The 13,463-nt window shown below is 37.7% G+C and overlaps 1 protein-coding gene across 1 annotated transcript; it reads left to right on the top strand.

Annotated features, from left to right (window-relative positions):
* Positions 1-4,823: 4,823 nt before the first annotated feature.
* On the top strand, positions 4,824-7,830 carry LOC110450848. Its single transcript, XM_021498619.1, has 3 exons — positions 4,824-5,134; positions 6,692-6,841; positions 7,326-7,830. The coding sequence occupies exons 1-3, from the start codon at positions 4,930-4,932 to the stop codon at positions 7,721-7,723; spliced, it is 753 nt and encodes a 250-aa protein (XP_021354294.1). The 5' UTR covers positions 4,824-4,929; the 3' UTR covers positions 7,724-7,830.
* The last annotated feature ends 5,633 nt before the right edge of the window (positions 7,831-13,463 follow it).

The raw sequence follows: 13,463 nt of genomic DNA, 5'->3' as shown, positions 1-13,463 counted from the left end.
ATACAGTTGTGGGATCGCACAACGTTACACGATGTGCGGTGTGCGCACGATGTGTGCACGGTGTGTGAACGGTGTGTGCACGATGGGCGAACGATAAAAAGCTGGACGTTCATTGCTTGCGCACGATGGACGGACGTTGTGCGATAACAATCGTGGTTGGTGTAAATTGAGGAATGCCTCAACAATAAATACGGTTTCATGTTTAAACATATAAACTTGATGTTTACGTATGATTCTATATTTTAGCAACATCTATACACTTATCTTTCTGTCTATACATTCTTATATTTAGAAATTGTATTTTTCTGTGTTTTCAAACGACGCATGTAAAATTACAACACAATCCCGTATACAGGTAAACATAACCACTTTGTACATGTACCTGGACCGTAGTTTTCTCCCCGCCTGGGGCATTTACGTAACTCGTCGGGTAAGGCCCGGGGTGTGAAAATCCAGGTGAAGGGGAGCTATATGCAAACGAATGCAAATAACAAATACTATTCATTACGGTCAAACGGTATCGCATATCAACTCTGTGTGTCAGGCACTGGCCAGGTATAATTCCGGACACTCATCAAATTGTTATTTACCTGTTCTGTTACTTTGGAGCCAAACCCATTCTTGACAGCCTAACGGTCGCTGTAATACTATGTAACACGCATTGTGAAATTGTATAATCTTGATTATTGTGATGAGAAATTACAGATATATACACAGTGTACATTATCGCATACAAGCCTTCCGTATTTTTGTCATTCCGTAATTTTGATCTACAAATGATACCAAATCGCACAGTTGTGCGGAGAGAAGCGCACAACGGGGCGAACGATTGCTAAATCGCACAGTTGTGCGCACCATGTGTGGACGATGTACGAACGGTGTGTGAACGATGTATGCACGGTGTGCGCACGCTATTTTTGGTGCGTTGTGCGGTCCCACAACTGTAGCACTGTAAAGTCAGCATCAGTTCCGCGCTATCACAAGGAGACAAACACGAACATATCGCAGCCTCCAAAAAAACACACACATACACTACACGCATGCATCTTGCACACAGGGGAGGCCGTCCTTAAATGACCATAGCTTTCGAAAGGACGTTAATCAATACTAAACCAAACCAAACACTGAAACATACTGCCGAAGACACCTACATGTACCAGGACACCACACCTGGTCACTTTATACTGTATCCAGACTGATTCCAGACGCTTAGCTATAAGTATCCAGGCGTAAAATGATAGCTATGAATAAAGAAAATAGCATTATTGATTTGAATATATTATTATTTAATATATTTATTATTACAAGATCACAGTGGCAAAATAATTGGAATCAATGCGCAGATAACAAATTACATTCAATTATACCTGAAATCGGTGAATGGCATCCTAGCTACGGAGAGAGGCGCCGATACGAGGTTGTCCTTGCCCGTCTCCGGATGGGTAATCCATACATTACTCATTCTTATTTATTAAAACGTGAAGTCCAGCCTCGGTGCGTAGCGTGTCAGGAACCATTTACAGTAAAGCACTTTTTACTAGATTGTATCGACTTTCAATCAATTCGAACACATTTTTATAATAACATTACATGTCTTAAATCTCTTTTCGAAACCATAACTATCTCTTCAAATTTATGCCATTTGAAAGCTTTTGTGTCTTTTTAATAAACTTTGAGTCATCATAGTCACTTTCAATATTTAAATTGATGTTTGTCTGTTACCTTTAAGTTTGTTTTATGTTTTTATTTTGCATTTGTTTTTGTCGACCATTTGTTGGCCCTAATAACCTATCCTGTGTTGATGGGCCATAGCGTATTAATAAAAATAATAATTGTTTGTAAGGGGTTGAGAGATACCACCGAATAAAAAGAGAAAGAGAGTGTAATACGTGTATCCCAAGTGTTCCGATCGGTGCAGCAAATCAATTTTAGTTTCTGTGATGTCCATTATGCAGTAGACACTACAGAACACTGCCGATTCACCACATAGATTTGTTTTGAAAATATACATATACGTACATAGCATCTGAAGGCAAACATAGCCAATACAGGTTAACAAACCATTTTTTCGCCAGACTTCGGTGACCATATATATAAAATCTATTCTACAGTGATCAGATTCCTTTAAGATCGTAACTTAATGAGATACCTTACATCGCCTGTATAATGATTACCAGGAATATCGCTCCCGGATGTTTCGGTGATTAATTGATACACGCCTAGCACATGTAAATGTTGTTTACATGTTCGTGGTTTAATGCACCTGTCTGGCTGACAGCAATTCATAGATCCCGTTCCTTTATAATACACATTGGCTATCAGTGTAGCAAAAACTTTAGTGTATAGAAGAGAACCGGATTCACAGATTTAGCTTGAATTAGATTGACTGAACATATATGAAATAAAATTAAATTAATAATGATGAAACAAGCGTAATTTAAAAATTTATTTTAATGAAACCCCCATTCCCCGAACTTGACGATTCTTTTTCTTGTAACATAAATAATTTAAGCGGATGATTTTTGTTCTAAAACAAGAGGCCAAGAGAGCATTCATTTACAAATTTTGGTCCCCCTTCCCTGCTTAACGTTCAGCGTTAAGGGTAATGGCAACAACTGGTTCATCCGATGTCAGTATAATGAGACCGGGCGAAATGTTGTGCTGGGTGCCTTCGGTATGGTATTTTTGTGAGATAGCACAATAAAGTCGGTATAAGATTCGCGCTATCACAGGGAGGCAAGCACAACAACATACCCTGTCTACAGCACACATACACAGCACATATGGAGGCATGTCCTTAAATGACATTACGTGTAGCAGTTAATAGGACGTAAAACAAAATAAAACCAGCCAGGTAAAATTTAGTTAAAATCTCTCAAATGGTAAAGAAGAAGAAAGGATTTTAAATATTTAAACCTCGAATACTCCTATTTGGCCCTACCCTTCAGGACTCAGAACTGTATCAGCCAATCAGCAAGTGTTTCATACGATTGTAGTCGCTACCTAAAATTTGTTTCGGTTAAATACAGTGCCTCTGAGTAATTAAAATGGGTTATTGTCGACTTATTATACATTGACTGAAATCTACAATTATTTAACTTAAGATTTTTTTTTATAATTTTGGTAGATTGTAATATGTATTGGCGGATCGATATTGGATCAACAGTCGGAGGGTGTTCCCGTCCTACTTCACCAGTTTGGCTTGTAAACTTACTGTTGTCAAAAGCAGACGCCTGTAGCGCTCTTATATGCCACTAAACCCGCCAAAAATACCTTTTGAAGCCTTTGTCAGGTATGAATCTAGATAGTTGTCACTATTGTTGAACTTCAAATATTAAAGCTATTAGCTCAAAAGCTAAGTAATAACATATAGTGAATGATTTAGTTGTGTGAGGCCTTACGCACCCTCCGTTTATACAAAAAAATGTCCTCTTTGCCCAAGGATGCTTCAGGCCAACTTCAGTCAAAATCCATAAAGCTGTTCAGGACTAGTAGCCATTTGATTGGAAAAGTTGATGGACGAACGGACGGACGCCACGGTACGGCATTAGCTCACCATTGTCCTTCGGATAAGGTTTATATTTTGTTTTGTGTAACGTCCTATTAACAGCTAAGGTCATTTAAGGACTTGCCTCTTTCGGACCAGGTCAGCTAAAAATCCTAAATCATTATTGGTTTACATTTAGTTTATGTGTTTGGCTAATGCGTTTACTTATCGATTTATTGATGTTTATTTTATTGATTTCTAAATGTTGATTATTTGTGTTGACTTTCTGTTTTCTGTATGCTGAATTTATCGATTTCTAAATGGGGAATTGGTGTATTGATTTTATTGATTTTTGGCTGTTTCTTTATTTAGATTTAACGGACACTCGATACAAGGTCATTTTGGGCATACAACGTCAACAAACAAACTGAAAAACACTTCACACACATCATAGACCATTAAAACGTTAAACTTTATATTCTATCATAGAGGCCTATTTTCTGTATGCACTTACAAATAGATGTCACAGGTACTTGCTCAAAAGTGTTTTCGTGTTTTGTTCATTGTACATTTATCACAAACCTATTTTAGATGAGTACACGTGAAATTGTGGTGTAGAAGCACAAACGAAACAATAGCGTTGGTCTTCAGTCCTAAGCAAGTCTGTCCAACTCTCAATCGGGCCAAACGTACCTCTGCTTTCCTACTATTTCATGTGACGGTGATTTGTGTGTTGAATTTTCTGGTTTTTGGTTGTTGGATATGTGTGTAAAATTGGTCAGAGTTATATTAGTACTGACATTTATTGATTTCAACTAGGAACATCAGCCAGAAATAATTAATAATTTTTCTATAAAGGTCGTCAGCATCATATTGTTCATATTGTTTGTAACCTTATAGAGAGTATCTATTAAAATCAATATATTAAGAGATAGATGAAGGCGTGTTTTGTAGCATTCTATTTTGTTTGTTTGTAATCGGTTGGTTGATTAATTGATGGCTGGATGGTTGATTGACTGCATCATTTTTTTTATTGAGAAATTTATATTGTCCTTCCAAAAATATAAATATAATTAGATTTGTTTGGTTTGGTTTTATTTTGTTTCACGTCCTATTTACATCCTAAGGTCATATAAGGACTTGCGCGCATGTGTGTTGGAGGCAGGGTATGGTGGTAATTAGAATGGTTGACTTAAGTTTAATCTAAGTAATAAAAACTATCGTATGGTTGACATGCGTTTTGCCTGTAAAAGATCACGGCTTTCATTATGTATAGGTGTTGTGCGTCACGGCTTATTATGCAAGCACACAAGATCAGACTTATCAACACTCCTGTGTATTGCGCAATTGTAAGAAAGCTACGTAAGGTATAAACGCGGATGAAAATATCACCTGAACCAGAGCTTTTGTAACGTTTGAAGGGTTGTCTACACGAAGTAAAGATGATCTCTAAAGTAACCATAGGAGGCGGCGTTCTTGCCTTGATTCTTCTCATTCTACAGACAGTAGCAGTAGCGACACCGAACTGGTTCATCTTAACGGTTTCAGGAAAAACAACACTAGAAATCGGATTATTTTCTGTCTGTGTACCAGAGGTGAAATGCATATCGTATGGAACATATATATTTAAAGGAGACAGACCGTCATGTAAGTTATTGTTATTGTAACATCGACAATTTGAGTAAGTTAGGGCCAAGCAACAATTTGAAAAAATAGATATTCACAAAAAATGAATACATGAACATTTTTTGAACAATTATGAGGTGAATATCTCAATAATATTTGCGTTACATTTCAAAACAGGAAATGCTCTTCACAATAAAAAGCATAACAAACAGACTTAGTACATCATCAAAGCGACCATTGGTTATCTAAACCTAGTAATACTTTTTAACACATTGCCAAAAACGATGTAGACGTAAACCAAAACATATTTTCTCTGTCCATGAGAAAGTAAGTGATTATACTGGCCTTCTGGTCTGTTTTCGTAAAAGCCATGTCACCTTATCATGACGTCACATTTTCCTTATTTTTTCATCGCAATGCCCGATATCATATGTGATAATATGCAAACAACGCACTGTAAAGACGATCTGGTTTGGTGTAATGTTTTACTTTTACTCCATATTCACTGAATTGGAACGTCATAACAGATTAGTTAGTTTGTTTGTTTGTTTGTTTGATTTTGTTTAACGTCCTATTAACAGCTAAGGTCATTTAAGGACGGCCTCCCCTGTGTGCAAGATGCATGCGTGTGTATTTTGGGAGGCTGCGANCTGCCGAAGACACCCAGCAGGACGCCCCACCCGGTCACATTATACTGACAACGGGCGAACCAGTCGTCCCACTCCTAATTTGCTGAGCGTTAAGCAGGAGTAGAAACTACCATTTTTAAAGACTTTGGTATGTCTCGGCCAGGGGACAGAACCCAAAGCCTTCCTCACAGGGGCGAACGCTCAACAAATGGCCAAAAGTGAGGCATTGTCAAGGGAGACATTAGGGAGAAGGAAGGTATTTAGAAAGGAGAGAAGAGATAAGGTCCCAAATTTAGTTGCCTCTTACGATCATGCAATTGGGGACAGCAGGTACAATTCTTACGCCCTACCTGCAGGGACCAGATTAGTTAGTTAGTTTATTGCTTAACGGCCTGACAATAATAAAAAGGGACAATTACATAAACTGTTCAGCGAAAATGGTCAATATTTTAATACAAATAATTTATAAATTTTGTTGTATTAACAAATAGTTTTCAGTTTTGTTGTGGGAACTATTTCGCTCATGTGTAAGCAATGATGATATGGTTCTCGACAATTTATCATCCGCATACTTCTGCATTTTTTATTTCATAATCATGAACAAACGGATAACCGTTATAATCCGACTGACCACAAGCCTAATGAGCATCGATATGCTCGTTCAGTGAAAATGTAACAATACAAGTTTTGCGTGTAGACGTACAATTAAATGCATTTAAAAAAAAAAAAAAAAAAACAACCATCCTTGTCCTTGTCGTTTTTTGCTCTATTCTTAAACCAGCAACATGTGTTAATGGGATTATATTTCTACTAATAAGAGGTATAAAGCAGTATATAGATGATTAAAAATATAACGAGTTAGTCATATGTAATATCAATACACATTGTTTAGTAATGAAGTTGAATGTATCATCAGCTTTCACGTGGCATTTGCATTTTTGCATTTCAGTTAGTTACATAGCCTTTGTTGGACTACATCTCCTTGGGTGTTTCTTCAATTTCGTGTCCATGATCATCTGTGTTACTCACGCTGTCTCCCCGAATTCCAATCCTGAACGGTCTTTTATCAAGCGGACGTCTGTAATGTGGTTCTTGTCGGGTAAATATGTTGTTAGTTAATTGGTTAACTAACCAAGTAATGAGTATAGACCCTCTTGAGCGTGACTTATTCACCTGCCCCTTACTTCGATCTTGTCATGTATATTGACGGTAGTTTATTACTAAGCAGTAACATCAGCTCGACGATTTGATTTCTCGATCGTTAACTTACACTTTCCTGTTAGAAACATCTTTAATTCCCTTAGGTAGCTGTTCATATGTCGCAGTTGATTCAGTATTGAAGAGCTTACATCGTATATCAAAATGTCCGTGGTACATGTTTACTACTGACTAGCGGACTTATCACTAAAATTTCTTTTTTATATGTATTGATGTATTCATTTTAAATATATCATCGACGTTAAACAAACAAAATATAAGCACCACTCTTAAAATACACGTTTCAAGTTGGTAAATGTGAATTATGTTTAAATCAAATACATTTAATTAGCAGGTAGCTGATATTCATTGTTCCTACATTGCAGGTGGTTTTATCCTTGCTGGAGCTTTATGGGTCTATATATCGTTAGCGAAATTCGTGTCACTCAAGGCTAGTTTGTCAGTGTCGGTTTCGGTTGATCCCGGCTATTCCTTCTATCTAGGGTGCCTTTCAGGAGTATTTCATATTATCGCAGCCATCGCAGCATTCGCTTTGAGCGCCGTTGCAGATCGTTTGCCGATAATGACCGCTGGCGTTGTGTCCACTGGAACTCCTCAGATGCTCGTTATGCAAGCCGATACCAGTGGATATCCATCTGTCGGCCCTACAGGATTCACCAATGTCGACAACACGGGACATCAAAAAAGCACTCCGGAATATCCGACAAACGCTTCGTATGGATTGCCTCAGTACCACCCGTCCTATGGATACGATCAACCATAAATTAACATGTAATATGTATGTGCCATGACGTTAACTTTATTTGCACAACTCAGAATATTTTGTCACCTTGATATGAATAAAAATCATGCACAGCTATATGCATCATATAACGTAGTCCTTTAATACCGCTGGATATAAAATTGATCAAATGAATGCCATCTGAATGCAGATCAAAATTTAAATTTTCATTTCACCTTGCTTATTGGCTGTTTTTGTGCATATAAAACAATTTATTTTTCAGTGCAAGACATACAATGATGTAAGCACACAGTTCACCTGCGTATAAACCTAGCTAGGAATTCCATGGGAAATACAAATTAAATACCGAAGTTTGTCCATGGCATAACCTCCATATTATTTCACCTAAGTTGACCAAATTTGTTATAGTTTTAATGTATCTTCGAAGTAGGAGTGTCGTATTCTAAATTCGGGTCTCATACCCCACTATATAACAGATATGACCCTTTGTTATTTTTTATACCGAAGTTTATCTATTGGCTAATAAGGGGAGACATATGTTTTTGTTCACAAAAACAAAATTCGAGTTTGGATTTGATTTTGTGTTGTAAAAGCAAAATCGACTAGAATAACAAACAACAATTTGTGTTTACTTATGACTTGCTTTGCAAATTTTAACTTTTGGCCTTATTATAGAACATTTACCAAGCTCAGGAAAGTCTGTCCGGCGTTAACATTTTACTTAAAACAACTTTGTCTCAATAACCAAGAAGCCTAGTAACATCATGCTGGGATAAAAGGCTTCCAAGTTTATTCAAGTTCACAGGGGGCCAGTCGTCCATCTAGCGTCAACCTTTTACTTTAAACAACCTCTTCTCATTAACCAAATGGCACAGGCTGTTGATATTTGATCAGTAAAACGCTGGGAGGAAGGGCTGCCAAATTTGTGACCTTTTAAATTCAAGGTCACATAGTTTGGTTTGGTTTGGTTTGGTTTAGTATCGTTTAACGTCCTATCAACAGCTATGGTCATTTAAGGACGGCCTCCTCAGTGTGCAAGATGCATGCGTGTAGTGTATACGTGTGTGTTTAGGAAGCTGCGACATGTTCGTGTTTGTCTCCTTGTGATAGCGCGGAACTGATGCCGACTTATAGTGCTACCTCACTGAAACATACTGCCGACGACACCCAGCAGGACACCCCACCCGGTCACATTATATTTCACACCTGTGGCTGAAATTTTGATATTTTTCAATTTTGTATTTATCCTCGTCAGACTTTTTCCACATCTAGGGATGTAACCGCATTTGCGAGCTGTGGCGACAGTTTAAAAACTCTAACGAGTTTGCCAAACTCATCTGGTACCTGACCTTACGTTGCCAATCGGGTTCTTGATTTGACATGATAAAGTCAACAGAAGTGAATCGTAGGGATGGTTGTCTAAGCAATATAAATGTTATTTGTGATGATAATATAAATGAAGTTTGTAGTGATAGCATTATGTATGAGCAATATGTAAATGAAGTTTTTAATGAAAACGTCAATGTATGAGCAAATGTTTATAATAAAAGCGTCAATGAAAAAAAATGTTGTTAAAAACCTAAACTAGAAAGTATGTATTGCCTCTCAGAAAAGATTAAGGTCTCCGTGAATTCGGGCAACTAACCATTGGGTGACGCCGAATTCAAATTATGGCGGGAATTCCTATTTTTTTTCTGATTTAAGTTTGTTCCCTGACAAGACCGTGTTTCTGTAAAATATGGTTTGTTCCTCCAGTTGGTAACTTTTTCAACGTAAATACCACATGTTTGCATGTAGCTATGTTACCACATCCATCGTCAATGTTGAAAGAGATGCAGTTCCATCCTTTAATGTATATCTCTTGAACGATGACGACAGCATATGTTTCCTGATGACAGGTAACTGCCTTATCAAGTGAAGCATGGCCATCTAGATTAATACATCAATCAAAGTTATATTTTGTGTTAAACACACACCGCTTACTATNGGGTGAAGGGGAACTTAGCTAAATTTGGTTTAAAATGCATCTCCTCCTAAACGCCAGAGAAGATTTCAACACAATATGCTCTGAAACTTCATTGTGGGAGGGCAATCATTTCCTAAATAAATGAGACTTGTTCGACACCTGGGGCTAGGAAGATCGGGCCCAAAACAGGAGAATTATCTAATAGTTTGCTTTAAGACGCTAATACCCCCTAAATGCCCGAGTGGATTGTACAAAATTTGGTCAAAGACATTATTGAGGAAGAACAAATATTTCTTAATAGAATGAGGTCATTTGACCCTTGCGGTCCGAAGAAATGGTACAGCTAGTTTATCATATTCTATGGTGTAGTTTTCATAAATTGTTAAAAATTGGTTTCTAGGTTTATAAAAGCTTATAGTGGAATGAAAATTAAAGTATTGTCTAATTACACCCTGTAATATGACATATTACTTATTTCCAAATCTGTTAACATGGCAACTCAATGGAGGCCCCTGATTAGTTGAAAGTCAGATATTGTGGTCCAACTTGAGTTAGAACATAAATCTTGTCTGGTTTTGAGGAAATTTCATATAAAGATGTACTAATGCATTCAGTTGTAATGACTTAAATATAAAACCAGGTTATAATGTACCCTCTATGAAGAATCGTTATTGTAAGGTATGATATGGTTTATAATCAAGTTGTTTGCTATTGATATATTTTGACATCTTTTACACTTTTTTAACTTTTTGTTTCTGATTTTTATGTTTTCATTTTTTTGTGAATGTTTTTTTACCAAAACATCGTTGTTTGGCCCTCATTGACTCGAATCGGCGATGGGCCGTAAAGCAATACAAAAAATAAAACAAAACACACAGATTATTTTCCATGACCACGAACGGATCGTAGACGAATCTTCCAAGACACCATGAACAATATGTTTTCGCACCCCGATATAGGTAACAAAAATATAAGTAGGTAAAGTTTCCTCGCAAGGATAAGTTTATGATATCTGATAAAGCGAATGATTTAAATGTTAGCTGCAATGAGCGACTTGTCTTGATAAGATACGAATCCATATACGTTCACTCGAAATGGGTAATACAAAAACAACACCGTGTACGAAACAAGCGAATATTTGCCAGGATGTGACGGGTACCACTATTTCACCTGTCGCCTTTTTTCTTGTTCCACTCAGCCTAAAAAGTAAGCATACACAACTAAAGACCAATGTGAATAAAAAAGACCGCCTCTTGGTCATTATGTTTTCCTCGTCAGTCTCAGAATAAACATAATAATTTTCAGACTAATGGACACATACATTTCAATTCGAGATTGAACCCTCTAGTTCTTTATGAAGAATACAGATGTCAAATCTGATCAGTTAAAATCCAAAATAGTTCTCTATAGTGAAGTGTGTTATTTACGACACTTTAAAATGAAGTTTGGCATGCTTTAATTCTACAAGATAACAGTTGCCCCCTGGCTTTATGCCGGTAATTCAAAGGCCTTGCAGCTGTGAACCAATGTGATGGAATTTTTCCAAAGCTGAAATCACTAATATCATCCTTAGCAAAGATAAACATTTGCATAACTGATGCATCCTATAAAGATATTACTTTTTTAATGTATTTATTGTGTTGATTCATAGGAACAATTTCGCCACTACTATTAACCTAGTCTTCAAATGTATGTTTATTAATAAAAAAAATCGCTCGCTATATAAGATGATACATTTCTTCATTCTTATAAGTGCCAAGCAATATGACAAATTGCATAATGACATAATTTAGTACATCACATGATAATTACTAGGATAGCTATTGGATAACTACCCTTGCTCTATTTGGTATAGTTAGCATCCGCCCTTGACGACGGGAACTATACATGGAGACGGACACTATACCTTTTTTTGGACCGCTGAGACTGCGGGAAAAGTAGCGTGACGCCAAGAGTTGCGCACCTTCTCCTAGGGGGCGCTGTACATATTCTACTTTCAGTTCATTGTTGTCGTCTGCCAAAATGGCTTCGAGATTCGGAACCGGAATGCCGATTGCTTTGCAGAGGCTCAGCAATGTATGAAAACGAAGCAGGCGACACAAATGGCAGTCATGTGATGTACTAAATCTATTATGACCCTTTCCCTCGGGAACAGTTCTCTTATAGTGTTGTCTGGGGGCTCGGGCACTATACCTCCCCAGACAGCACTATAAGAGAACAGTTCCCTCGGGAAAGGGCCATAATAGAATAATAGAACCTTAATAGTCAGACGTGCGATTTTTTTCCTTGGAAAACGAAAAAAGTATTGAGACAGGTTTCTAGTGGTAACATGGTTTTATTATTCATCAATTCGCCTCTGTGCCTTTTTTCACTGAGTTAAAGCAAAAACAAACTCTTAAACAACAGGAAGAGCAAAATTAACATCGATATGACAAAGGATTAACAATCAAACAGCAGATAACATATTATCCGACACAGTTATGGAGTTTATCCCGATACTCGCTATTTCGCTTACGTTAGAGTAATATTTGCTGTTTGGATTACGTCGGAGCAAAAGGTTAGTTTGGTGCTAAATACGGCCTACGGCAGAGAGAAAATCTCCCATGTTTGGACATTACATTTGTGCATAAACTCCTTCTTAATACTAGTGATACGGATTACGAACATGCTCAATTTTAGTTGATACGGATAACGTACTATGTTAATACGGGTTACGTTGTGCTACATCGGTTATCAAGATAGAGTTTTTTATCACTATTTTATATCTCCGTCCCTCCGGTGAGTAAATGTTGACCAGCACACTTATAGTTTGGATAATGTTGAGCCATAACAATCACTGGCCCCCTCCCCTTAATAGTTCACCTAGTCTGAAGGACCGGTGAGCTTATGCCATGGCGCGGCATCCGGTGTCCGTCGTCCGACAACTTTTCCTAAACATCGATACTAGTCATGAACGACTAAGTAGATTTTAACCAAATTTGGTCAGAAGCATCCTTGGGGAAAGGGGAACCAATTTTGTATAAATAGCGTGTCTGGTTGAGGGGCGGGACCCAATAGGTGAAATATAGCAAATACTTTAAAATCCTTCATCTTCTGAAGGAATAAACGGATTTGTTCCATATTCGGTCTGAAGCATCCTATGGTAACCAATTTTGTATAAACCGTGGGTCTGGCCTCCAGGGGCTTGAGGGGAGGGGCCTAATAGGGGAAACATAGAAAAATTATTCTCTAAAATCCTTCCACTTCGGTAGGAATGTAAGGATTTGGTCCATATTTGGTGTAGAGGATCCTTGGGTAAAGGGGAACTAATTTTGTAGAAACGGTGGGAGTGGCCCCCCTGGGACCTGAGGGGTGGGCTCAATAGGTGAAATAGAGGTTAAACCTTTATAATTCTTCTACCATAGGGATTAAGGGATTGTATCCTAAGTTAGTCTGGAGCATCCTTGGGCAAATAGGTCTCAGTTTCGTATTAACAGCGAGTGTGGCCAGAAGGGTGGGGCCCAATAGGGGAAACATAGCAAATTCTTCAAAATCCTCCTTCTCCTGTAGGAATGACATCATTTTGTATGAAGCATCTTTGGGTGAAGGGGAACCAATTTTGTATAAATGGTGTGCTGTTGCAGCGATAAACGCGATGTATGACGCTATAGGAGTTTCTAGTCAAGGACGGTCGTCGTCAATATTCAAAATGACACAGGCTTTTGTGAGAGCTTATACTCAGGCCCCTGTAAACAAATCTACGGTAATGCATGTGGACGAATTTACTTGTTTGTTTCAATCATGGGGATATAACTC

The sequence above is a fragment of the Mizuhopecten yessoensis genome, unplaced genomic scaffold (genome assembly GCF_002113885.1).
Source record: "Mizuhopecten yessoensis strain PY_sf001 unplaced genomic scaffold, ASM211388v2 scaffold5519, whole genome shotgun sequence".
In the NCBI taxonomy this organism is placed as follows: Eukaryota; Metazoa; Mollusca; class Bivalvia; order Pectinida; family Pectinidae; genus Mizuhopecten; species Mizuhopecten yessoensis.
The sequence above is the reverse complement of the archived record's forward strand: the minus strand, read 5'-3'. Positions and strand labels throughout refer to the sequence as shown.

What these genes read in the sequence shown, in the direction of transcription:
- LOC110450848 (XM_021498619.1), top strand. Translation starts at nt 4,930, where the DNA reads ATGATCTCTAAAGTAACCATAGGAGGCGGCGTTCTTGCCTTGATTCTT. An exon ending in TAAAGGAGACAGACCGTCAT is followed by an intron (nt 5,135 to 6,691) that starts GTAAGTTATTGT and finishes TTTGCATTTCAG; the next exon opens with TTAGTTACATAGCCTTTGTT. An exon ending in TGTAATGTGGTTCTTGTCGG is followed by an intron (nt 6,842 to 7,325) that starts GTAAATATGTTG and finishes CCTACATTGCAG; the next exon opens with GTGGTTTTATCCTTGCTGGA.